This window comes from Salarias fasciatus, chromosome 22 (genome assembly GCF_902148845.1).
Source record: "Salarias fasciatus chromosome 22, fSalaFa1.1, whole genome shotgun sequence".
Classification (NCBI taxonomy): Eukaryota; Metazoa; Chordata; class Actinopteri; order Blenniiformes; family Blenniidae; genus Salarias; species Salarias fasciatus.
Genome location: NC_043765.1, coordinates 11,912,080 through 11,939,519, shown reverse-complemented (window position 1 = coordinate 11,939,519; position 27,440 = coordinate 11,912,080). Strand labels below are relative to the sequence as shown.

Sequence of the window (27,440 nt, the reverse complement as noted above, 5' to 3'; positions counted from 1 at the left end):
CTCCAGTCTGGCCCATCAAACCACTAATCATTGTAAAAATCAGTATCAGAGAAATTACATTTATGTTGAGATTGTTTGGTTTTACAAAAACATCTATCACATATACTTTACACCACAACAAATAAAAACTTTACATTTACTGGATATTTTGGCAAACTTTTTCTTGTGTATTTATTTTAGTAAACCAAATTGATAGATACTGTAATTATATGAGAAATGCAACAGCACTTCAGTGAAAACATTCCTTTTCAAACATGCGTCAGTAGAATAACATAAAGTTAAACGTTCTCCTTTTAAGGGAATCTTTTAACAGTTCATTTCTCCGTCTGTTATCACAGATGTAGATTCTAGCCAGACACTGCCCGATGGCATAAAGCCCACTGCTTCTGTGTCACAGCAAAAATGCCAGTCTGATTCCATGCTGTTTCAGCGTGAAGTTTGCATGTTTTCTCCATGTGTGGGTTGTCTGTCTCTCTCAGTGTTTGATGGATATACTTAGCCGAAAAAGCAACACGCTTTGCAGGCTTTTCAAGTCTGAAAACATAAGTTGTGATTAAACAAATGCTATTATCTGTGAACCAATATTTCCATGAAGGAATTTGAGCTCTGCTCTAAACGCTCTAAACCACAAGATGGCGAAGTAGCAAGAAAAAGGTTGATTCGCTGCTTTGACGCTGTGATGCTGGAGTTGTCTTCATGTTCTTCCAGTATATTGATGGGTTCTCCATTTTCCTCCCATTGTCCAAAAATATGCGTTTCAGGTTCACTGGTGGTTTGTAAATATGACTGTGTGTGATTGTTTGTGATGTGATGGACTGGTGACCTGTTCTTGGTGTGTTCTGCCTTTGCTCATTGTTAACAGGGACCTGCTTCAGCCCCAGATCAAATCAATCAAAAGAATCATCCTCATCCTCGATAACATCAGTTGGCGATAAACACATTTTTTTCCAGGATCCTTTGAAGAGTGACAAAAAAAAAACTGATGTTACGCTGACACGCAAATGAGAACCATTGATGCCATTTTCTTAAACAGACACTTAAGTAACTCCCGTTCTTGTTTTTGACATGTTTGCTCCGGTCTCTCACACTCTCCTCCATTGAATAATGACTCGGAGAGGTCCGCCGGGTCCGCGCTCCAGGAGCTCTCCTAATGGATGATAACCTTTTCAGCGTGCCAGGATAAGTTCTGCTGTGTTGCCCTGCCAGCTTGTGAAATGGGGAAGATTATGAGGCCCAGATTTACACTGGCACCGGAGTGGTAAATACCACGCTATCGGCAGCCATCAGCTCATACCGACCCCCCACCCCCCACCCCTCCTCCAGTTTGCTATCGGTGGAATGACCAGCTCCACTCCCGAGACCCTGCCTGTGCATGTTTAAAGCAGCAATTACTTCAAGCTGGTGGAAGTTTCCATGCGAGGATGGAGAGGTGGAGGTGAGGAGCGGAGTTCTTACAGCCGGTTAACCCAAAGCGAGCTGTGTTTAGGTGTGTGTCTCCGTGTCCTCCTGGGAGCAATCAGGGGACAGATCGGTCGTCTTAACAATGACCCCTGCTCCTCAGAACTGGACAGTACTGTGGGAACTGAGCACACAGGCTCCTGGGAAAGGAGGGGGATGTTGGGAGGGGTTCCATTGTTTTGTTCTGTTGGATGATGGGGGGGATAATGGGTGCGGGTGATGCCGGCTGTTCTTGCTTTTCTTTTCTATTTTTTTTTTTTTTTTGTTTTAAGGAGGTTCAATCCAACATCCTGAGTGGACAGGCAGGAGACGTTGTTCCCTCTGCGGCAGGAACAATAGAGCTGTCTGCCTGCTGGAAGGGCACCACATCCCCCTGTTAAACAGCACACACACACAGCTTCAAACAACACACACACACAAAGAATCCAGGGGGAAAAGGTGTTTCTGTATATTTAATGTACACACAGAACATAAATATATGAAGACTTCTATAATTGAATCGGAAATGAAATGAAAAAACATTGGATGATGGGTCGGGCCTCCTCGACACACCAGCTTGGGCAGGAACACGTAGTCAGTCGGCTGTCGATTACTGCTTGGATGTAATGTATTTTTAGTTGTTCTACTGTCATTTATTTGTGCTGAAAACTTCAAAACATCTTTGATTTTGTCCTGGAGCAGCTTGGGGTCCTTCGCAGACGAGGAAGTCGCAGACGAGGAAGTCGCAGGCGAGCGCGACAGGGATGTCCATCCTTCAGCGTTACTTCATGTGGACGAAGTCAGACAGAAGATGGAAGTTCTTTTCGCTGTGATATGAAAATGGAAGCCCTATTTTAATCAAACAATTTGTAGATCTTAAAAATTGAGAGGAAATGTTTCAGAGTGCTCAAAATACCCCAACATCACTGAGTAACAAGTCAAGAAAATACTTTTTTAATCAGTTTTGAACATCAGAAAAGAAAACGCTTGTGACCCAAATGACCCGAGATCAAGAAATAAACTTTCAATAGACTATTTCAGCCCACCTCACCATGAACACACACACACACACACACACACAGCGATATAAGTAAGTACAGGCCCCTCTTAATTGACTCCAGCCACACAGCCGGCACTTTGCCCACTTCCCTCTTCCATCTCGGGGCCTTTGATGGGGCGGCCGTGACTTCAGGTCAACAAACAAACGGGAGTCGGGACAAAACAATACAACAATGCCCACTGCTGCCCCATTGTCAGGGTGAACAATCCCCAACAACCAATCCCCAGGGAGAAACAATACTGGAACGGGAAACAGATACAGACCCACTTCCTGCCAGGCGTTTAAAATTAGCCGCCCCGTCAAAGAGTTTTGTGTTGTTTCATCGAGTCGCAGCAGTTATCCAAATTAAGGACTGGGTGAAGGAACCTGACATTGTTATGGATACGGAGAAAGTCGTGTGTTGCACTGTGTGCGCAAATGTCAAGAGAAAACAAAGAAGTTGGCACATGTGCGCCTTTTTTTTTTTTTTTTTTTTTTTTTTTTTATCCACAACCTCCAACATTGAGATGAAAGGCCAGAAAACACTTCTCGCTCTGCAGTGAACGTTATTCCCAATGACATCCGAATAAAGATTCGTTACATAACTCGTACGACCTTTTCCACCCTGCGACAGCTATTTTAAGCCCCGCTGGTCCCTTGTTTATCTATGTGGATGTGAAAGTCTGAGTTTTTATGAAGCCGGGGACACGCTGGACGTTCGGCGCTTCTCGCGGGTGTGTGAGTGCGTCGCCTGCCTGCTCAGGGTGCTTCCTCAAGATACGCAGGGCCTTCAGCAGAGCAGCTGACAGGAAGTGTGACCACAAATCATCCCATTTGGGCCAGAGGCCGCAGCTGAGAAGCGTGATTTTTTTTTTTTTTTTTGGGGTGAATAAAGGTACTTTAGATTTTACTGTGGTTTTACTCAAGACTGTGGTGTGGGCTCACTTTTCACCTGGCGTACATCGCCACCCTCATTTGAGCGAGAGAGCACGTTGATGGAAATGGATCAATGTGCATCACTACGTTTGGAAAAGGGCTTCATAGTTCATGAGTTACTGACATCAGTGGCGGCAAATGAGTTCAGAGACCTTTGGGATTCTCTGACTCTTCTCTTTTTTTAATGAGAAATGTTGACTTTCTCAAGGGGAAATGATCTGTATCGACACCTTCGTTTACCCGTTTGATCTGCCGAGTCAAGTCTGAGTTTCAAGACCTCCCATGTTAAAGATCGAGGTGCTAGAACTCAAAAAGACTGTATCAGTGTAATTGAAGTAGCAAAACAATGCTGTTGAATAGAGCCAGCTTCATTATGTTCCCAGGAACATTAGCATAATTTAGCCAAATACAGCACGATAAGGTCAATTAGTTGGGTTAAACATTAAATGCAGACAACTTGACGATCATTTTCATCAACAGCACTGCCAGTAAGGTCAATGGGGTGGTCACAAATGTTTTCGGGAAAGTGAGTAGAAATGTTTATGTCAGGCTGTATATAAACTGTCATAATTTCTTATATTAAACCAAAATAATCAGTTTTAATTCAATGTATATTAGCTTTATTCTTTGCCTATTCGTTTTGTATCCTTTTTTTTTACATTCAAAAATTGTGACTGATCCCCCTGAAAAGAAGTGTTAAGCAATAAATAGTGATTTGAAGTTGGTGCAAATGCATTCTATCAACACATTAAGCAAAACACATAAGTTAGATTCAGCCTTAATTTCTTCTGATGAAGAGGTAGTGGAAAATTCAGGAATACTTTGCAAATGGCATTTGCTGCTATGCCATAGCTGGAGCTATGGTGTTATTAACTCAGAACATGTTTAGTCCCTTTGTTTTTATGCAATCCAACACTTAGCTCCTTATTCAGAAGCTGCACTGCTTGACTGCGAGCGGATGTGTTTTGGGACTAATTTTGGGCCTGTGGAGTTAACAGCTGTCACGTGATTCTTTATCACAGATTATCATGCTTATTAAAGCCACTGGACAAAAGGCTTCGGGAGGTTGATGAAGTTGTTGGGCTTGGCTCACGGTGTGGCTGGACATTTTGAAAGTGTTTCCAGAAGCCGGTGCCTGGCATAGCAATGAGACGCTCCCACTCGCCTCTGGGCATGACAGTTGCCCTTTTAGTCGGCTTGCTGGAGCCCTGCGGGTTCGGCTCCTCGAACTCCAGAGGAACAGCTGAACTATAGTCTCCAGTCCTGCATGTACGTTCAATAACCAAACATCGAGGCTGCTTTTCTGTGTGTCAGATCAGCAGCATGTGGAGGAAATGCATCAGCAGTGACTCCAACAATGTCAGGAAACACTGTCAGAATGGCATCTAAGTCCCAGAGGTTTACTGTAAAACCCACACTGATAGTCCGTCTCAGAAGTACGGTTCTTCCCAGCTAATGAGGCTGCTTCACTTTATTTTCACAACTTTATACAAACAAATGTCTCCATTGTTGAGCGTGTACAGGAACATCCTCCCCAGAAGCCGTAGGATTAATTGTTCTGATTGTGGGAAATTGTTGCAACATAAATAATAGGTAATCAAATCTATGGAGGAGAAAACATGTCCTGTTGTCCTGAATTTCTCTGGGCTGCAGATAGAGCCCTTTGAGCGAAAATGACTAGCCGAGCAGCAAATAACCTGCTCTGGCTGTTGGCTTCATCTGGTGGCTTTACATGTGCTTCACCAACCAGGAGGTGATAGTTTAGTCTGCGGAAAGAATAAAGCAGGGTGTCGAGCTTCTCCGGACGACTGGCTATAAGGAAGAGATGCGAAAAGGGAGCGCCGCCGTTCCGTTCCGTTCGCCGGCTCCGGCTGGCAGCCGGGGGGGCCGACACGGGTCGCCCTGTGCAATCTGTTCCATGACCCCCCTGGCTTATTGTGAAAACACGGACGTGGACAATCACATGGACACATGCGCGCAAACACGGGCTGCGATAACAAGACTGCGCCGCGATGCCAGCCAAGTTTTCTGCGAGCAGGCACCGACCTGGGCAGCTCCAGCGAGCGGTTTGGATTATTTTCCCAGTCGTGTCTGCCAATTTACCCTCAACACAAACCTCCAATAAAACCGCCTTCTACTTTAAGGGCTGTGAAATAGCCTTTCCTGTTATTAAATAATTCAAATGTTTTTCAGCTGCTCGGTAGCGTTCGCGTTTCACCTCACACACAGTTCAAAGTCTTTGCGGTGTTGTCAGCCTGTCTCAGTTCTACTTCCCATTAACCTCCTTTCCTGCCATCGATAACTGCTTATCATCATGGAGACAGTTCAGTAAATTGCTGGAAGTGAACACGAGACTGCGGAGCGCTGCAGATACATCTCCGAAAAGACATATGGCTACATTCTTTCGGAGCCCGAGCGAGCACCGTTGTTGAGGGTGCCGAGTTCTGGATTTTATCATTTTCCTCTACACACAACAGCATTAACAGCCCGCACCCTCCAGGGGATATTAAAGAGAGCCAACTCTCAGTGCTGCTCTACCTTATATGAACTTTTACTGACGCAAACGATGCCCGTATCCTCCTTATTGCCAGATATACAGGTTTGTAAAAACTACTCCAAAGATTTAATCAGTTTTTTTGACTCTTTCTTTCCCTCCGGAGGGTACTTGTATTAATACTTTCACTTGTGGACACGTCGAGTTGATTGGCATAAAGCCATCATGCACCCAAGAACTCAAATTAAACAGAAGTCTTTGTTCTTGTGAAGAATATTTTGTGCATTTCAAACACCGCCATGGTTAATTCAATGTACTTTTAAGTTTATTTTTCGTAAAATAAATACCAACTGTTCACAATATTTGAAATATTAAATACAGTAATCATGAAATTCATTGAATCTGTACATTTCTGTACCGCTTTCAGTCCACTTTATTGTGCAAAGCATCTTTTCAGTTCCATCTCTGCCTCGCTGGATCGTTTGGGCTTCAAAGTGGATGTTTGTCTCTGCATTATTCAGTGAGCAGTGTGCGCGGCGGTCCTCATCCTCTTTCTTCATAGGAACAATAATACGCTTACTGACAATGGTAAGTCATGTTCATCTCCACAATTCCCATGGTTCATGTTCCCCCTTCGTAACCCCAACCTCCCCAGTCCCCAAACACCCAAAGACCAGATCTCACTGGGTGAAAGGCGAAAAGTATATTGTGTGTGTGCATGCATGCATGCCTGCATCCACACAGCCATTATCCTCCGGGGACCAGAGCGGGATCCTGAAACCGCTTCATTCCGAGCTGGGAAGAGCCACTGGGAGAAAGGAAGGGGGGGGGGCTTTATGCAACTCCAGGGGTTACAGTGCAAATCTCAGGGGAATATGGCTGAATGTGACTCTGCTCACTTCCCTCCCATAAAAACACACACACAGAAAAACCCTCCACAGACCCCCACACCCGCCGCCGTTCTGTTTTCCTCCGCTGTCACATCCAGCACTAAGAGCCATTAAATGTTGCATGAAGGCATCTCATGACTTTAATCTCTTCTCATCACGGAGTCTCATTCTCTTTGCCTTTGAGGGGAGTTCTTCAAAATATTTTTATTTTGAATGGATCCATTTATTTGGCGACTCGCTGCCCGAACGTCTGTCTGCCTCTGAGGCATCTCCTCCATGTTAAGTGCTCGCCCTGTACTCTTTGTAGTCAAGTGTCATGTGCAGGATGGCATTTCAAAAAACAAAAACAGGAAAACTGAAGGAGAGAGCTTCAATGAAGAAGACAATCCATCAAACATAATGTTTCTGTTTTGAGTGACTCTTATGGGGAGTTTTAGTGTTTTTCCCAGCATGACGTGCGTGCTTCTTATAATGTATTCGAGGGGAGTGCGTAGTCCTCATGGCTCCCATGTAGTTCACATAAGTGGGAAGCAGATCGTTCACCTCTATCGCCACATCTCCGTAGCTCTCGCAGGGATTGGGATAGCGGGGAACGTCACCCTGCACGGGCGGGTTCATGTGGCCGACTTCCTGATAAGTACACGCCGCGTCCGACTGGAGCTCCAGGTTTTCCTCCTGGGCCGGAGCCGCTTTGACCCGCGGTAAATAGTCCTGCTGCTCGGCGCGGTAGCGTTTCTCCAGCCGGTGGGAGATGGCGAGCTGGAGCAGGTGGAGGAGCTCCGCCAGGTTGAGGAGGAGGGAGACGACGGCGATGACCTGAGTGTAGACGGTGAAGATGGTCTTCTCCGTGGGCCGGGAGACAAAACAGTCCACCGTGTGAGGACAGGGAAACCCCGTGCACTCGAACTTTGCTGCGATGAAGAAGCCGCCGTAAAGGAACCAAAGCCCGACGATGAAGCCAACCTCCAGGACGACTTTCAGGAAGATGCTGAACGCGTACGCCCCCAGCAGTCTGCCTTTCAGCTTCGGGACCTCCGGAGGAGGCTTGTACGATTTCTTGTCTTTCTCACTCCCCTTTTCTTTCTCCTTCCCTTCTTCATTTTCTTTATTCACCTCGCCGTCGTCCCTCTGCATAACGACGCCGTCATTGTCTCTCTTCTCATCCTCCTCTTTTCTCTTGGCCTTCGCACTGATTACGGCCACATATCCAAAGTAGAAGATGGTCGGCGTCGAGACAAAAATGACCTGGAGGACAAAGTAGCGGAAGTGCGATATGGGGAAGGCTCTGTCGTAACACACGGCGGGGCAGCCGGGCTGCCGGGTGTTGCAGACAAAGTCGGCCTGCTCGTCATCCCACGCTGACTCGGCGGCGGTCCCCAGCACCAGCATGCGAAACAGGAAGAGCACGGTGAGCCAGACGCGGCCGACGGCTGTTGAGTACTCCTGGCCCTCCTCCAGCAGGTGCTCCAGAAAGGACCAGTCAGCTCTGGACATCCTCTGCTCCTGAGACGAAGCAGGACGGGAGAAAATGAAGATATTAGAGGTTCAAAGCTTTTCAGTTCACAGGTCATGATTTCTGAATCCACAGGTATTGAAAAGTGCATTTCTTCTGGTTTGGCAGATGCTTTCAACTGGCTCACTGAGTAGAGTGGTCACCTCTCAGTCTGCAAGTTCGATTCCCCGTCTCCCCCTGTCCACAGCTCAAAGAATTGAATTAGTCTTAATTATACCAACAATACATTTAGTTCTGGAAATGTGTGTTTTAATGAAATATTGAATACTTTCACCCTCCATTTATTTATTTTTTTAATCATGACTTCTTTAGATTAACATGATTTTTTTTGTTTTTAATTCTTACGGAGTAAAACTCAAGTCAATTTATGTCTTGCACTCTAAAAAGTAACTCAGAGAAGCTTCTAACAGAGAAGCTTGATTTAATACATGGATCCAAGTAAAAATTGTAATTAGTTGATTTTTATAAACTTTCTAAGTTTCAAACTTATGTTTTTCAAGTTATGAATAAATAAAAATTTTCCTAATTACATCAACTTCATTTTGCTTGCAATTTGAACTCCAAATTCATTCTTGATGGGTTTAAAACAAAATTTAAGTTGTTATAACTTAACAAACTTGGCTTGATAATTTGATTTTGTCAACGTTGACTTCACAATTTTAAGTTCCCTCTCGTCACACAGCATGTTTGGACAAGTTCGACAGTGGGTTAGCAGGACGAAAAACCTTGATACAAGCAACGTTTCATGGCAAGTGAAATTTATTTCTAATAGTTCTAGTGGGGTAAGGACACCACATCGGCATGGTTAGTGTTGGTCACAGCATAAAGGAAACGGGCTCTTTGAAGAATTTAACAATGACGATGGTAGTGTCGCAATGAATCATGGGAGTTTGGGATGAGATATTCAAGATTTAAACACTGATTTCATGATTTATTTCAATGTTCTGACGTTAATAGTGTTATTGATAGTTGTGTTTGGTTCTTTTCACTTGTGTCAAAGTGTGAACTGCTGTGTCAAGTACCTCAATTATTATGTCTGTCGGCAGTCGTAGTCGTAGGTGTTACTCAGATTATATATTTTGATCATCTCAGTCTTTACTGCTCAACCGCTGAGCAGATTGGTTTGAATGTGCCACTTATCACCTACGTAAGTGGTGCACTTTTGGTTCAATTAGAAACTTCTCATGGAAGCACGGCTAATGCGAAAGTAAGTGCGTCTATAAGCAAGAAACGTGCTGAGTTACTCCGAGTGTTTCTGTCTTTTATTTCTTTTTTTTTTAAACTGACGAACGTGTGTTTGGCTGAAACCCCCACATCTTATTTCTTCCATGAGCTCACACTGTTGTTAAGGTGGGCTCCAGCTCCTCATCATTAAGAAGTGAAAAGCACGCCGCCGCCGCCGCCCCCCATACACTGAAGTGAACTGAAACACAAACATATGGCCCTAATTTAACATTTAATATGTACACTTTCACTGTTCGAGTGAGGCAGTCCAAAAGAGGCCGCTCTCACTTTTACAGCTGCGTTTAATACATTTATCCAGGTTTGACTGTGCATTACAAATAATGCTGTGTTGTCGATTCTGTGTGTTTTTCTTGTGCTACAGAGTGAGATTGTTTGTTTTAAAATGATAAACGATGAATGACACAGTCAGTGGTCGGCCGTCACGCACGCACGGACACACACATCTGAGTAAACATCCTGTGTCGGGGAGGTCAGGGACCATGGTGACATTTGTGTATTTGTTTGGACTTTTTATGTTTTTCTGTTATTTCTTCCCTTCAGGGAGAAAAAAAAAAGGCTCCCAGTGGTGCAGTTACAACTCCTCTGACAGGATGAGACAAGACAATCAGGGATTCTGGTCCTGCTGTGGCAGCACGGGGTCAACGCTGAGCCGATCCACATTCAGGATTCAGGTACTGTCTTCAGGATTACTGTTATCTCCACATAACACAGGGACAATCTCAACACTGTATTGATACTTCACTTAAAGAAGTAAAATAGAGTGAAAAAGAAGCCCAGACACAGTTTAAAGTAAGATCTCAAGCACTGTTTCTAAGTCCACATTTAAAGTCGTCTTAATTTGACCACGTTTATCATCAATAGAGTGTTTATTACTGTTGCATTATGGGAAAGTGTGGTGTTAAAAGAACAAGTGATGAAAGAGACATCACACAAAATGTTTAGAAAGTTTTATCTAACGGATTAATTGTTAGTTGCAAATAACAGGAGCCCTTTAATTAGCTTTATTGTGCTTCATTAAAAAAAAAAAAGAAAAGAAAAAAGTAGTGCATGGCATTGGTTTAACAAAAAAACATCTACCAAACGTGAATTTGCGCGACGCTTAGATGTGGTTAAAAGAGGTGTTATATCAAGTTATTTAAAAACGTTGAAAGTTCTAAATGAACTGTAAAGCCTTTAATTAAATAAACAGAGGAGCAGTACAAAAGAAAAGAAGATTAAGTAAACGTGCTAAGATTTCCAAAGTACTGAGTCAGAATGAAAGTTGAATTCTGTACGATCCTCCAGAGAAGGAAAGTAACTGTCAGTAGAACCAGATCCTTGTGGATCCTTACCTTTCTCTCTCGTGAAGGTGGGTCTGTCTCCTGGCTGTCTGTCCTCTGGTCTCAGCAGTCTCTGTCCTCCCTGCCTGTCGGCTCCGCTCTCTTTGCGCACCGCTGCGCCAGTCGCTTCGGCTTTTGCCCCCCTCCTCCTTTTTTTTTTTTTTTTTTTTTTTTTTTTAAGAATCGTTGTAATCGGAAAAAGTTAGGAGAACTTTCCCATGCCTGCTGCTCTGACCCTCCCTCAGGAACTTCGTCCAGGAAATGGAGATGGATGAACTCAGAGCGGTTGCTCCAAACTGTGCGCTCCAACGGTCGGGGGTTAAGTTGCGCAAAGTTTGTAGTAATTTTAAGAAGTTTGCGGCTGTTTCTGAAGGTCAGAAGAAATGAGATCAGTGCATGAATTGACAACAGACTGCAAGGACTTTTAAGGACATTCAAGTGCTTATTTCCAAGTGTGATAAATGTCCCAATCAACAGACTCTCGGGTTCTGGGCTGTAAGATAAAAAAAAAAGCGCATTTCTATCAATTAAATATATTTCTATGATTCTATGATTTCTGTGAATCATATAATTCCCTCTTTTTTTGTGTACTTTATATTTTTTTTTTCTAAAAAAAAAAAATGTAGGACTTACTTAATCATCAAAACTCTGGAATTGCGCGCACTGGACCGTCAGGCCACGAACAGGAGCGAGAACGTGTAATTTTCCATTAAGCCACATAATGGCGCCACACTCATTTCTAAGACACACATGACTCACCCGCCACTGAATTCCCACAATCGACTCCAATGTGAATCATAATGTATCCGTGTCAGTATGGATTTATGTGTTTTGAGCGCTGATGGCCAGTCCCTGCCTCAGACTGTGTTTCCCTTACAGTTGAATAAAACAATCAAGGTTATGGTTATGTTTCTGAATTTGTTTAAAATAGTGTATATAAAAATGTCAAGGTAAGAGCAAATGCAGGGTACTCCTCTCAAACACTAAATTTAAAAGTTACATGAGTTTATATCATATGTTAGTACCATTCATCTCAACAACTTAAGCACATTTCTCAGACAAATAACCATGTTGAAAAAATTACAGAATTATAATACAAATTTAGATATAAAGCAGCTCTTAAAAGAAAGTTTTTGGCTGAAAGTTCAAATCAGGTCTGAATACATAATTCATATCGTGCGTGCAGTCAGCAGCAGTTTATAACTTTAAATGGAGCACAGAAGATTACTGTATTTAAGTACGAGAGTGAGAAGCGCAGGCAAATTAAATATTTTTTTAAGTTCCTGCAATTTGAGTATTGCAATTGCATTAGTAAAGCAAACACTACATTTAGATGTATTCTTTACAGCAAAGATGATATGGCATTCCAGACGCAATTGAAGGTCAACGTTCTTTTTTTCCTTAACTTGATACCTAATATTTGCGTTACACTGATGATTAGAATGAGGTTGTTTGATCTATCTTGCTTTGGAGGAGTTTGTGGTAGAAATGAATGTAAATCATGGAGTTTGCATGTGTTGGGCTGTGTTTGACTCGGTGGGCTCATGTTTGACCACACCGCCGCTGCTCCTCTAATACATGTGCATTAAAAGGTTAATATGTGGTTTTAGGACTGAAGGTACAATTAAGCAGTTACAGTGCGTCAAGAGGACTGGTGATGTGTGGATACATGTGGGTGTTGATAAACCCATCCTTTAGCTTTCATCCAAACTCTGCCTGCTCGTGCTGCAAAATGCAGTGAGAGCTCGCTTTGTTTCAGTGTTCACTGGAAAATCTGTGGGCTGTCTTCTTTTTTTTCTTTTTTTTTCAGCTAAGTCTCAGACAGCAGCCCGGCAGTGCACAGGCTTTGTTTGCAGATGTGCAGCGAGACTGAACTTAAACAACCCCAAGATGTCGCTGTGATTCAGACTGTCTGTTCCCCAGTGGAACTTCTAATAGAAATAATGTGATACCTTGGGGCAATGTACTGAATAAAAACAGAATCTTTATTTTTTTTTTCCATAACAGGCCTGTTTCACTGTGATATGCAAATGGAGTCAATGTAAAATAAAAGGTTATTTGTCGTTTACATATCATATCTTTAGTCAGTTTTGACACAATCTGCATCAAACCCAAAGGCTTTCTCATGTCTCCAGAAATTAAAGCACTGGCAAATGTTCATTCAATTCAACTATATTTGCTCAGAATCTGTCTCTTTTGTGCTTAATCTCATGGAATTATTCCTGGATGAGCGATCTGCATGAGCACTGAGTGAAGTGATCAGATCATAGGTTCCACAGATATCTTGATTCAGCTGTTGGCTGTTTGCACATGATCCAGATTTACCCACCAGAATTTAAGACTGATTTCCTATGTAGAGTAATCACACTTGTGTTTTTTATTTAAGCTGCACTAAAGATCAGAATATGATCACGGTACTGCTGGGCAGAGACCACAACAGCAGTTTTGATGTGGCAGTGTGATCTCCTGTGCTATATTCCCTAAACATGCACACAAAGCTCCGGCAGTGTTAGCGTTTGTTTACATAGATTTTGATCAGTCACAAACCGGGTTAGACCTCCCCCCTATGAAAAGCTCATATTTTAATTGAATCGTGCCAATCATTCTGATCAGAACGAAGTGTTTACATGATGTGATTTTAATCAGATTGGTGTTTAATCGGATTAGTTATAATCCATGTAACCGCAGCTTTGCTGCTCAGCGCTGTATCGCTCCAGCTCACACGTCATGCGGCGTGGATATATCCTGCTGCATATGGTCATTGAGGTTATGACCATACATTTAGTCAAGGTAAGATTTTATTTTTTGTCCCTCCCGCCAGAAGCCATCTCCTGACAATGCAGCCTTCATTAGATTCCAATATGTACTGAGAATATGAGATGAGTTGGGAGGCCGGGTCAATCTCCATGCCCGCTGCACAGAGCAGACTGTTATAAAAAGCCTGTAAAATTGACAGTGAATCATCCTGACAGATCAGCGTCTTGCTCTTTTCTTTGGTCATTACATCTGCGGGTGAGCGGCGAGGAGGGAAGTGAGGACAGCCGCCGGAGTGTAATGGAACGGTTTCCATTCATGAGCTGCGTTATATGCCTTCCCGTGCTCGCCGCGTCCCTCCTCACCGAAACAGTATCCCTGAAACTAATTACCAACTTCAACTCCAATCAGTTACTCGCCACCGGAGACCTTCTCTCATTGACTGTTGTGTTTTGTGAGCTCGATAATACAGATATGAATATAAAATAGGAGAACTAATTCAGAGATGAGTTAGGCCATCAAATTATGAGTTTGGGGGGGGGGGGGGGGGGGGTGTTGATGAGAAATGTTTCTTTTTTCTTTCTTTTTTTCTTTTTTTTTTATGTTCCAAGATCTACAAGGAATTACCAGTCAAATTGGTGCATCCTTATCAGCGAAAAATGAGAGAACAAAGGACCCGATCCATCGATAATAATAGAAAGAAGGAGATAAAAGCGAAGACAATAATAGCACCCGCATTACAAAGTGCTGTACAACAAACATTTAAAGTACAGAGAGAAACAAAGGAGGAAAAAAAAATCCAAAATGAAAGTGAAAAAAACACAGAATCAGATTTATTAAAGATCACGTGCCACCCAGTGGCAAATAAATAAATCAAATACTGCTTAATCAGTCTATCTTATTATAGTTAAAAGAAATTTGATCAGTCTTTTGGATAAAAAATTGATCTTTCAAGCCAGCCCTCTGTTGTGGTGCTCTATAAAAGTGTGGCCTGCTTTGGTTTTTTTATGAAGCAGAGGGATCCGTCAGCAGGTTTCTGTTTGAGCGTCTGATGTTAACACGGGTTAAATTCCTGCAATCTGGAAAAACAGTTTTGCGAAACATCAATTCAGCTTTTTGTGTTTGCAGGGATTCAATAATGTGTGAATTTGTAATATATTCCTAAAATTTTATATATATTTTTTCTCAGGGAAAGATCTCCTCGTCATTATGGAAATCCATCTTGAACTCGTCTCAATTTAGAGTGAATAATAAGAATTTAGCCTCGAGCACATCGGTCTGGGGTCCTCATCCAGCAGCTTCTGCACTTTTGTACAGAATTATATCTGGGCTTCATATTTATACATTTGAGGGATCCTCAGTTGACTTGTATGATTGTCTTGCATACATTAAGAATTTGTCATTTTTATTTGGCAAATGAGGTTGAGAAATGACGAGTAGAATAAAACAGCCTAGGTTATGGATCTGCAACCTGTAATTGTAGCTTCTTTTTTTTTTTTTAATGTATTTCTTCATTACAATACAAGCCTACATTGACTAAAGAAAAAAGGTTGTTTAAAGTCTCCCGTACTTTTCCAGACTGAGTGATAATCATAAGAAAAAGTGGGAAATAACACCTTCCACCCAATCGCACCTTAGTCTGACTTAATGTGTTGAGTTGAAAATTGATTTTCAGAAAAGCACCATGTCAAAATCCATAGTAATTTTTTTCTCCTCTTGCGGCTGCTGGGTTCATCTCGCCTTTTGATCTGGACTATAAAACCTCCTCTATTATCAGATGGACTGCCATGACATTTCATACAAATATTCATGATATTCAGCTTCACAGAGCCGCTGGAGAAGCTTTTGACTCCTGGTATTGTTTATCAGCAGTATTATTACAGCTTTATCTCGGGCCTGTGATTCCTTGGATGACCGACTGCTTTTATTATATCTGTTAGGGATATATTTGCGCTCTGCTTCATACACAATGATGCAGATTCTTGTAAAAAAGGAAAAAAAGGCTCCAGCTTTGCATTTCTAAACATTGCTATGTTACACATGAGAGGTTGCAAGCGGAGCAGCAAAGTTCTTGTGACATATCACATCATGCAAAATTAATCTGCAAGACTGAGGGGAGAAAAATAGAGAAGCACGACTTCCTCCCGACTTACGTGGTGTGATATAAAGCCAACGTTTCGGCGTTGTGTGGGTGTACGTTTGCATGGAACGGCGTGAGAATCCCCCCCCCCCACTCACTCCATCATCCTGTCACGTCAACAGTAAATTTCCAGCACAGAAAGCAGTGTGTGTCTATCACTGCTGCCTGGTTAGTAAAGATGTCAGAGCTGCATGAGCTACGGCCTCTGCAGCTTTGCATGTTGTTTGATGAAATATGCATGGCGCAGGCAGGGCTGTAGATCGTCTGAAGTGATTGACGTATAAATGTATGTATGTCGAAGCGTCGTGCGCTCAAGCCACTGCTTCAGATCTGGTTCTCACCCTACATTTGGTGCGGTTATCCTTCAGCTGAGCTGTGACCAATTCCCCTCTTTCCTTCTTAACAATCTCACATGTAAACAAAGTGTCATGTCCTTCTGCTCAAATTGGCTTCATATTGGGAGTGGGGGGTTCGCCACATCCCCATGCGGCCTTCCTACCATGTGTCTTCCAGCCTTATTACACCCAGGGACCACTCCCCCGACAGGCACTATTGATCTCAGCCAGCCTGGAGGGATGCCATGAAAGTGCACGCTGGCAGCTGATGACAGCTTTATTAGAAAAGGAGGACAAGGCGGATCAGCAAGTTTCCTCACATCAAAAGGTCCGGAGAGGGTTCACTGCAAATAAGAGCTCATCGCATTTGTTTAGGGATCAATTAGAACGGTTGGATTTTGAAGGTGATCGATTTGTTGAGGTGGGAATAGCGCTGACTGACTGTGAAAGCAATCCGGTTAGTATGTGATTCTGTAATTCTCAGAAATTCCCAAATGACTTGAATTATTTTGATATTAAGCTTCTCTACTTTGCAGATGCATCTAAGTGTGTCAAACATAAGGCCCGTGTGCCAAAACCAGCCCACAAGAGGCTTCAATCCGACCCGTCAAACCATCAAGTGAACTGTCAAAATCTTGAAGAAAACGTTGATTTTTTTTCTCTCTTTTTTAAAACACCTTTCTTAAAAGCGGTGGACACAACACGACAAAGAGACCCGAAGAAGAGATCCGTGATCCTGCAGTAGACCACTGTGAAAACGCAAACTAGCATTAGCCTCAAAGCCGCGCTGTCAGGGTGAGTTTGTAAAAACATGCAAAACACAACAACTGAAAGAAAAATATTTTGGGACATTTCACTGTATTCAGTTGGCTTTAGGTTAAAGTTGTAGTAATTTTCTATCATTATTGTTGAAACTGGGCCGTGTATGTCCCCTGAACTAAAAATGTGTTTGAGACCTTTGGTCTAAAATCATACTAAAGTTTTGAGATTCTTTACAGTAGTTAATCTACATGATAAGACTGTGAGAGGGGCTGGTCATAGAAAACATTTTTTTGGGATAACATGCAAACTCCAAAACTGAAAGGAGTTGAACCATGATCTTCTAGCTGTGATGCAGGAGCACTAACTACTACACCCTTGTGCATCCTAGGCAAAGCTTATTTAGGTTTTTTCTTGAGATCTTGTGAGAAAGGTTAGTGTTTTCTTTTGTTATTGACTTTTACTTGTTTTAACCACATGGGTCCTCATGGGAAATCCTTGCATTGCCTACACTTATACCGTGAACATACATCGAAAGTGCAAGTGGTTCTTTTTCTTTTTCCAAATACCAATCCAGCCAATGTTTGAGGTGCTGAAAATTACGTTTCCAATTTATTCTGTGACCAGGGACAGCGCTGAACTTCAATCACAGTATCTGCAGAAAAGAATAAGAGAAAACAGCCAAAAAAAAAAAAACCTCACAGCTGGAGCCTGGAGAGAAACTAGATGAAGATCTTCTTCCATAACCAAAATGCAACCAGTCTGCTGTGAACCGAGGTCAGGGCCTCCTGACATCTGGCTTTAGCATAGTTCAGACGAGTGCTAATGAAGATACAGGCAGATCTGCTGGCAGGCTGTGAAGCAGGTGGTGCAAGGCTGAGCTGTAAACGATTCCACCCCGGTGATGAATGCCCTGCCACTCACATGAGAGGCAGGAGCGCATGTTGTGCCGTGCTAGAAAATGTGGATAATACACCTTGACCCATTGAACCAATAAATATTCATTAGGCTGCCTTACAGAGGAGAGAGAGGGAGCGAGAACTGGAAATGCCAGTGGTGTGGTTATGCAGGAAATTGGTGCGCTATGGCTGCGATGTAATTGACTACATGAGAAGGTGACGGCATAAACATAATGAGTTTAACACTCAGGAAGGTGGATTCTATACTCTGCATAAACACTAATACTCAGATTGAGTTAAATTCTAATGTAGAAGAGTGTTGCATGTTGTGTTTAATCAACATAACCTATGTGCAGCTTGACATTCGTCTGGAACGAGGTGTGTGGAAACTTCTTTATGCAGATCCACGATCTTCCGTGTGAGCAATTCTCAGCACGCCCCTCTCGCCGCCTTCTAAAGCAATCAAAGGCAGATGTGATCACACCGCGTTTCGCGTGGCAGACAGCGCCATGTGAAGTTTAACACCAAAGTTGACACCAGTCAGGGAAGGCATTGTCTCAGCTCTGATCTTACCCCCGTGCAAACGCTCTCATCCCGACAGTCCACATCTCTGCCTTTGCTTAGTCGGGTGGCGAGGACAGTTAAAAACACACAAACAAGCAGACGCAAACGGCCACTCTCAGCAGCGTGTGGCTGTGTCACTGACCATGGTGCTGAAACCGGTGAGACGCTCCTGCCCCGTAAACCCAACTGTGGAAACAGTCACACCGTCTCAGAGGAGCGAAGTCACGTCACCACTGCTGGTGAAACCTTTATTTGGCTTCCACATTAGCGGCATTAATAACAAACTTTCCCTCACTAGCCCAAGATGCTGAGGTGTTTGTCAAAACTGCTGCAGCAGTGAATTAAACTGTGGGAAAATTACAGTGTGACTGCCGGCAGCAACCTCAGACTTATTAAATTTTAAAGTAGTTATACATCATGCATACTTATCCACCCTGAAAGAAATGAAACTTTGTTTTTGAGATCAGAGTGAATGTGTTTTTTTAACGCAACAACCAACAAGTGAGTAGTGAGAGTGCACCATGCAGGAGTGTGCAGCATGTTTATGTGTGCGAACTTCTCTCTTAATGCGTACATGCAAACCATGGACTCATGTTGGGTCTTGAAGCTGGTCTGTCTCATTTCATTCATGCAGTAAAAAGAAAATCAGTCTCTGAAGGCACTTCATAGAACTTAATAAGGCATATTTAAAAAAAAAGAAAACTGGATACCATGCTTTCTGCTATATTTCTGAGTCTAGTTCAGTAAGTTACTTTTTACTGAAATTTATTGTGAGATCGCTACTTGCTGCATTTAATGCAGATGAAAACAGATGTGCTGGCTGTACGCTGTAAGCTGAAGCTCTTTTTGAGATTACTATCACATTAAAGTCTTTGATTATTGAGAGAACACCTGATTTATCTTCAATACCCAGTTTGTTTTGCTGCTTCTTCTCATTGTCACCCGACAGACCTATAGAGTGCTCACACAAGTTACCAGATTTAGACTCAAACAGGTCAAAATAACATATATGACTTACAGTATGAGCACATTATTAAGATTTCTCAATTAAAACAAGAACTACATTTCAATAACTTGATATTGATTGGGATTTTTTTTTTAGTGCACATTTAAGATTGTAATGGTGGGTCTCTCCTCTCTACTAACAAAATGAGAAAAACAAATCTAGGTCACCAAGGTTTCAATTGACCAATAAAACACTCATGCAATCATGAAATTGCCTGAAGGGGTATTGAAAACGAGTTATTTCCACTGTTTTGCTCTCTCTCTCTCTCTCTCCCTCTCCCTCTCTCTCTCTCTCTCTCTCAGCTTTGACCCATTTACAGTCAGTCTAAGTTAAGTGCTTGGTGTCATGGCATGTTCAATATGCGATTCTATGCTTTTTGCCTTCAGACTCACCAACAGTCTGGGATCTTCTGCTCCTTCATTTTTTTTAGCTGTTGGACCATACCGAGGTGGAAAGTGTACTGAGAATTTGTACTCATGTCTTATCACCATTACCTTGTTCGAATTCCACTTTGTAGAAGCTGCGTGAGAACTATGCCCAAAATAGAACAGAAATCATACCCAATATATTTAATCATGAGAGGAGAAACATGTGGATTAAGTCTGAGTGGAACAGCAAAGATGGATTGCTCCATTTTTTTTTAATATAAAAAAAAAACACATTAGCCTGAATGGTTTGAAAAATTGATCCATTTACAGTGTCTTGGCCTTGTTGGTTACAGGAGTTTCATTTGGCCCCTCCTAGAGCAGCAGGGGCATTGGAGAGGATCTCATGGACCAATCGGTTGGCGGAGATAACTCAGAGAGAGAGAGAGAGAGAGAGAGAGAGAGAGAGAGAGAGACGGAGAGAGAGAGAGAGAGAGAGAGCCACCGCTGGATCTCCCATCCTCCGTTCTTCACACAGCCATCCGGGAGCTGTGGAATAGGCGTGCGCTTCTCTCACTCTAACGCAGATTCAGTGAAAACGACGCAAAGAAAGCGGCTCGACCTGAAGGTAAGGACTCCCGTCAGTCTGCCGGCCGGATGCGCAGGTGCTCCCGTCCTGCACAGCCTCTCGAACGCACGCGGTCCCCCCCGCGCACACTGTGCACAAAGTAGGCTGCCGTGTGGATCATGTCTCTTTGGACTAGTGGAGATAGCACAGTGAGCGTTGCTCTCCTCTTTTTTGGTGCAGTGTTCCGTTAAGCGCCGGTCGGTTTGCTGTCAGCGGGGCTTCCAGCTGTGTCAACTTGGCAGGATGGAGGGGGGAAAAAAACGAGAAGTTGCACCATTTGCGAACCCAGGACGACCCCCTCGTCCCTCCTCCTTTATACACACAAGCGCGCGCACGCGCGCGCAAGAAAGTCACGCACAGAGAAGCGCCATAGTTTCTTTGGTGGACACGCATACGGAGAAGACTCGGAGATGTTGGCGATCGCCGAGTTTCATCCGTGCGTAAATGTTCGCTGACCGTGAAAGCGCGCCGCCTCGCCTGTATGCGATGCGTGTGTGTGTGTGTGTGTGTGTGTGTGAGTAGCGAGTGTGCGTGTCCCGGAGAGGAATTCACGCTGGCTGCAGGAGCGTTTTACACTGCAAAGCAGAGACGCGCGGTGGTTTTAATTAAACAGAGCAGAGCCGCGCGCGCACTCACGGCGCCCGGGACAGAGGAGAGGAGAGATGATGCCTCTGGACCACCCCGGCCCAGGAAATCCCCGAAAGGTGGGGTCGCTTAGGATGCTGCACATTTATTATCCTCTCCACCATTTACACTCGGATGATTAAAGGGGGCGAAGGGAGCGCGCAGCCGCGCTCCTCCTGCGCCGATGTGAGCGATGGTGCCCATTCCGCCTTCCAGTTCCATGGCTCTCTCCAGTTACCGCCCCGTTCAGTGCGTCTCCGCACCGCTGCATCTTCTGGTGCTGCCTTGCTGTGTGTGTGTGGCGCTTATTGAGGTGGATAATGTTTGCTTTTTTTTTTTTTTTTTTTCCCCCTCACAGATCTACAGATCTGACAGGCCTTCGATAGGCAGAGAGCACAGTTCACGTCAAACTGCGTGATGGGAATATAGCTGTAAACGGAATCTATATGTTGAATGATTGAGCCAGGGTTGAAAAGAGAAAGGATCCAACCCAGAAAGATGACCTTGCAAAGAAAAAAAAACCTAAAAAAAAAAAAAAAAAAATCATTCACTGAGATTTTTCTGCTGCCATAAGAGGAGTGGACGCTGAGGGATCAGGAATGCAGCAGTGAAAGTTTATTGATGGAGTATCATTAGGACCACTGAAAGCTGCTCAAAGCTGAAAAATGCCACAAAGTGAAGACATTTCCAGGCGGTGTCACGAATGCCACGATGTTCAGCAGATTGTCATTTTGCAAAATATCTTTAATTGTATGTAACAAGAGGGAAAACATGGAGAGCCCCTAACATTTGCATTCAAAGGCTAATGTCCTCTCATTTTGCTGGTTCCCCTCACTGGAGATCAAATTATCAGTATGTGGCCCTGAAATGAGCCTGGCACACTGGCTTTAATGACTGGCTCCAAGCTGCAGTGTGCTTACTGCTTGTGGATGAGTGAGTGAGTGCGTGTTGATGCGTTTGTGTGCGTGGGTTGTGGGGTAGTGGTCTTCAGACCCTGCATTTTGTATGGTGGGAGCATTAATGTTGTTATTCCTGCGTTCAGCACAACACCGCTGCACAAGCTGACAACAGGAGGCCAGATTTTACCGGATTGATCGGATACTGTGGTTTCAGGATGGGATATCAGGCTACCAGCTTCGTAAACGCCATGTGCCGCACATCCTGGTCATTCAAACGCATGTCCTCATATGATTGAAACAAAGGGGCCGTCTTCGTATCTAGGTCCATCCCGCCCGCATGATCAGTTGGAAAAGTGGCTACTTTTCCAGTAGACATCCTCAATCAATTTGCCTTTGCTGTCTGGAGTCCGTCAGATGTGGAGATGGTGTAATGAAGCCGCAGGTCCTGTTTTCTACACCAGGACGCTGTGTTCATGCAGGCATTATGTGAAAGAAAGGTTAGCTTGAGAGAACACAGTGAGGAAAATATTTCTCCATATTGTTAGCCGATGCTTAAGCGTGAGAAGACAACCGATGGTATTTTGATCAAATTCCCTTTTCTTTTTCACATGAACGGTCCTTTTGCTCTGGTGCAAACAAAACCTTTTAATAGAAAACAAGAAAGCTGCGTGTTTTGGAAAGCAGTTGGGAGCTGTTCCAATCCTTTTGAATCTAATCACCTTCCACCACATAAAAAAACAGCACATTAGGAAAGCCAGATACCATTATAACGGCGGTTACTGCATCTCATTCAGCCTTAAAATCAGTTCGTATTTTGTCAAATAAATAAAAAGATAAATGAATAAATCAACAAGGCCATAAAGGAAAGGATATTTCTTGCCATATTTTGTATTTTTGAGCTCATTTTGGTGGTTGAACTGTCCTTGCACAAACTCTCTTTTCTTTTTTCTTTTCGCCATCGCACAAGAAGCTCGGTAATAATGCTCCATCTCGATGGGCACACAAGGATTAAGTGTTCTTCTTGGCATCTTTTTAAGGTTCCTGCACACTCTGTTCTCTGAGGGATAAGTGATCTGGGGAAAGGGAAAAACAACACAGACACTTTGTGGCTTCAGTTCATTGTTCAGTGTAATACCCAAAGAGAAAAATGTCATTTCTTGGAACACAGGCATTGTTGGAATTCATCGATGTCAAACACCTGATTACAACATCATGCCGCTTTCTAACAAATGCCCGTACAAGATGGGACATTAAAAAGGTCTAGAGTGTATTCTCACTGCTGTGCATGGCTTGATTTAAGGAAATACTCATGTTTTCATGCCAACACAGTCGCTGTTACAACGCCAATGTGAAGGTGAGACCTCATTCATCCCCTCCAGCTTATAGGCCCCGTTCACACAACAACATTCAAGTGTAATCGGAAAACTTTCCACCATGACAGTGGTGCTCAGATCCACTGAAAACGCAACCTTTTGAAAATGGGTTTCCAAGGTGGAACTTTTCTTTTGTTGCGTTTTCATGTTCACGGCGTGTTGTTCTCTGTGAGTGTTGGTGGTTTCAGTTCAGAAGAACAGCACCTACTAGTGGCCCAACATGAAAACTTCTTTGGTTTTCAGCATTTCTGCTGTTTCAGTGTGCTGCTATGCGTTTTCACCCAAACCTTCACATCTAAGCAGAGCCTTATTTACAGTTACAAATATTGCATATTAAAAATTATGGAAAACTCATGCATTTACCCATTTACTTATACAGTGCGAGGTTTGCCCAAATGTATTGTTCCAGTTTTAATAAGTTACTTTAAAAATATATATATAAGATATAAGAATGACGGTAAAAACGCTAAAATCAACCGAGTGAGGAGTTTATTTTGGGCTTCCTCGTTATAAATACAAAAATTGTTGCTTAAAATCGTATAACCACTGCTGCAAAGCTGAGAGGCTAAAACTAATAATATTACATCAGTGTTATTAGTTTATTTAAGAGTGAACAAATTAGCTCCACTGGTATTTGTAATTTAGTACTGTCAAGCTTTAGAATGGAACCTCTGTGGTGCTTGAATTAGATTTAATGTTAACTGTTGTGATATTTTCAGGGTGCTTCTACTTGTGAACCACAAGAGTCTGGCCCAATTAGAATATCTCCTGAGCATAAAGGATAGTTTTTACATGCCAGCAGTACTCAGACAATTATTAAAAACAGGACTTCTCCAACGTTGTTCGTAATCAATCTCTTTTACTGCATTTCAATTTTGATTTGAGCCAAAAATGTCAAGTTTCATGACGGTAGAGGAAAAGTCAAGTTGGGCTCACCGAAGTCATCAGGCTTCGCCCTGTTGGGATCACAAACGTCCACACAAAACTCTGCGGCAATCCATCAGCGCGGCTGACGTTTCTCAGCTCGGGCCGAAGTTTGTGAAACAGGCACTCCCAGAGCCGTGCAGTAAGCGTGATTAAAAGCATCCAGCTGAGTGGGATATTTACAAAACCAGATCACTCCTTTCAAAAGCAGAGCCAGAAATATGGATTTCTTAACATCTGATCATAATGATTGAGATTCAATAGTTGCTGTTTCCTGAAATACACCCAGCATTCCAGGCAACAGGATGAGCTATAAAGTAATAATGCCTATCAGATTCTCTTGCTATTAATTGCTTCTATGGAGTCAAAGCTCTCAGCTTCACTATTACTTCCCTGACCTTGTAATAAGATAGCATTAATAGAGTATCCCACCAAAGCACTCTCACTGTTTGTGTGGTCTGCAAGTCCAAGTTTGAAGTGAAATTTTCCTAAAGGTATGGTTTCCTCTCCAGCTGATCGCTGTATTAACAGACGGGGTGAGTCAGGTGGGGTTATTTTAAAGCAAGACCCCCTAATGTTGACGTAGTGCCTTCATTTAAAAACTGCATTGATGGATCCTGCTGAGGAGAACCATTTGGAGAAGCGGTGGGTGCGCGTGTTTGTACAAAAGACAGCAACTTCCCCCTCCCCGCTTTCTCTCGCATTTTATTTTCCAAACCGTTCCCCTTCAACCCCTCCGACTCACGCAACCCCCTCCGAGGCTATTCTGCATATTGCACACATCAATAAAGAACATTCAATTCCTGAGCCGGGCTTTTTTATTGCGCTCGCACCGACACAACGGCGAGGTTTTTGGCAGCGGCTACACGTGCTACATGAGCACAGCGTGGTTGATCATCTTTGTGCTTCATCTGCTTATCAATATTTAGAACTCCGGGAGTCTTCAATTTGGAGCCATGTCATTAAACCCCTCATGTTAGCTGGACCTAAAACAACCCTGAATACTACAGCAATGGCAGAAGGTGTGGCTCTCTTTTATTTATTTGATTTTTTTTTTTTTTTTTTTTGCACTAATGTAAAATCGAGCTCAGGATCTGAGGAGGCAACCATGACTGATTCATGGTCTAATTCAACTTGCCGGCTAATGCCCGGGTGGTAATTACCAGCAGAACGTTTACCTTGGAGTTCATCATTGGCCGCAACATCAGTCATTTCTAATGTTGCCCATCCCGCAGCTGTATTTCCCCCCAAAGTAGCAAACAGACGAAAGGAGGGAGATTACTGTCGTTATGAAACTCGGGCGGGCTCGGATGAGGTGATTAGAAGCAGCAGACGTTATTGAGACTAAAATAAGCAGGTGCGCCGGTGGTTCCTCCGTACGCAGAGTGGAGACGCTCGCAGCAGACGTAAACATCTCCCCTCTTCTCTGAGCTTCTGCACAGCAGAGGCGATCAGTTGCATCAAATGGAGCTCAGACAAGTGGAATGAGTCACGGCGCATCAAACTGCTTTAAGTATCACAAAGTACATGGGGTAAAAGTTTTTTTTTTTTCCCTCCATGTCCCTCAGGTTTTCTTTGTTCCGCATCAAACAGAGGCTGCAGTAAATACGAGAAAATGTAAAGAGTCCTTCACCTGTTTTTTTTTTCACGTGGAGAGCGTTCTCCTCGACATGGCGGCTCGGATGCGCCGCTCAGGAAACAGCTCTTCAAAAAGAAGAAAAGGGAAAAAAACATGGCGGTGGCGTCACTGAGGTTTTTTTTTTTTTTTTTTTTTTTTTTTATTCCCGGCCTCGGAGATTACAAATTTATGACGGGAAAGCCTCTCTTAAAAACTCAGGGATCTAGAGTTGGAAAGACATTTATGGCTTTTATCACACAGGAAGAAGAAGAAAAGATGCTTTATACTGCATTAAGGGAAGTGGGGGGAATTGTTTGTTTTTAGTTTGACCTACATTAGTGATCGAAAGTCGTATGCTTTTAGTTTTTATTTTATGTTTCAGTTTTAATTCCCTAAGTTCTGAAACCGGATGTGCTCACCACCTCTGAGATCACATGCTGATTATGATCAATAGATCCCAGTCAAGATACTGTTCATATATACAGCATGTGTGTTCACATTAACAGGGACTTATTTAAAAAAATGAATAAATAAGAGTTTTTTTTGCAAGAAATCACGCGTGACAAAAAGATTAAATTGATTTTAAAACTGATATTTATATTATTTAAGTGCATACTTTTAGAAGTGAAAGTGACTTCTGTGTCACAAGTAAATATAATATTTCAAATGTGTTATTATAATATACATTTTGCTATAATCAACTGAACTACGAAACATTTAGTTTCCGTCCACTGTGCTTTCATGCTCTGCAAATTTAGAGTGACGGAATGTTAAAGGGGCTGTATCATGCAAAATTCACTTTTTGTTATATAGTTATGTACTCACCAAAAACACCCCCAATGGGTTTTTTTTCCTTCTTGCCTGTGTGTTTGAGCTTTCCTCCTTGTGCTGCTCAGAGAGGCAGCCCCACCCGCACCTGTGAAAACGCTCTGTTTCCCATGACGTCGCACGGAGAAGACGGCTCCCCTGAGCCCCCCTCCCGCAGGCCCTCGGCAATCAGCGTTGCCGCTTTTTGTAACTCCGATTACGGAGATAAACTTTAACCATCGTATGAAAGCAACAATCAAGCAGGAGCAAGAGTCTAAAGAGTCTGCGCTTGGTGAGTTTCTAACAGGAAAAGACGTTTTCGCGTGTCTCTGCATGTAGAGAAGCTAAAGCTAAAGAGCTAAAGCTAAAGCTAGCCAGTGTATTTGTTTTGAAGCGCTGATTGGCTGAAGTACGCTGTCAGTCAAAGTCCACAGGGGGAGAGGCGGGATTTTCAGTGAAACGGAGCGTTTTCTCTTCCGGGTTTCAGAATTAGCCCCAGAAAATCTTTTATTTCGCACAAAATGACTTTTCCTTAGCGCCAAAAATAAACTATTACCATGTTAATGCCATTTCTAGGGTTTGGACTAGCTAAAAAAAAAGCATGATACAGCCCCTTTAAATAAGAACCGAAAAGTGTGATTAATTATGAGTAATTCACAAAAATTGAGAGAGTAGTTGGTGAATCTGCCCAAATTACTTCAGTACTAGCCTATAGCCACACTGATTATAGCTACATTGGTTAATTGACTCTGGTCAATTAACCAAAAACAAAGTAATTAAACCGCTCAGCAAATATACAGTCACAGTCGGTGTGAATAAGGGGCAAGAGAAAGAGCACTGTTATGTGGAAGAAGAAATCTCAAAGCTGAAAA

General features: G+C 43.0%; 2 protein-coding genes across 3 annotated transcripts in view; one reads left to right on the top strand and one right to left on the bottom strand.

Moving 5' to 3' along the window:
- Positions 1–6,219: 6,219 nt before the first annotated feature.
- On the bottom strand, positions 6,220–16,324 carry gja4 (gap junction protein alpha 4). 2 transcript variants are annotated; one of them, XM_030082155.1, is made up of 3 exons: positions 16,318–16,324; positions 10,886–10,930; positions 6,220–8,299 (listed from the first exon to the last, which is right to left on the bottom strand). In XM_030082155.1, exon 3 carries the CDS (start codon positions 8,288–8,290, stop codon positions 7,187–7,189), a length of 1,104 nt encoding a protein of 367 aa, XP_029938015.1. In that variant the 5' UTR covers positions 8,291–8,299; positions 10,886–10,930; positions 16,318–16,324; the 3' UTR covers positions 6,220–7,186. The 2 variants fall into 2 exon arrangements, with proteins under 2 accessions (XP_029938015.1, XP_029938014.1); XM_030082154.1 differs by lacking the exon at positions 16,318–16,324 and having other exon boundaries at positions 10,886–10,970.
- A 3,778-nt stretch (positions 16,325–20,102) lies between these two features.
- dlgap3 (discs, large (Drosophila) homolog-associated protein 3) overlaps positions 20,103–27,440 on the top strand; it is a 134,604-nt gene continuing 127,266 nt past the window's right edge. The window contains exon 1 of the mRNA XM_030120352.1: positions 20,103–20,323. The gene's annotated coding sequence lies outside the window, so the exon portion shown is untranslated. The remainder of the gene's footprint in view (positions 20,324–27,440) is intronic.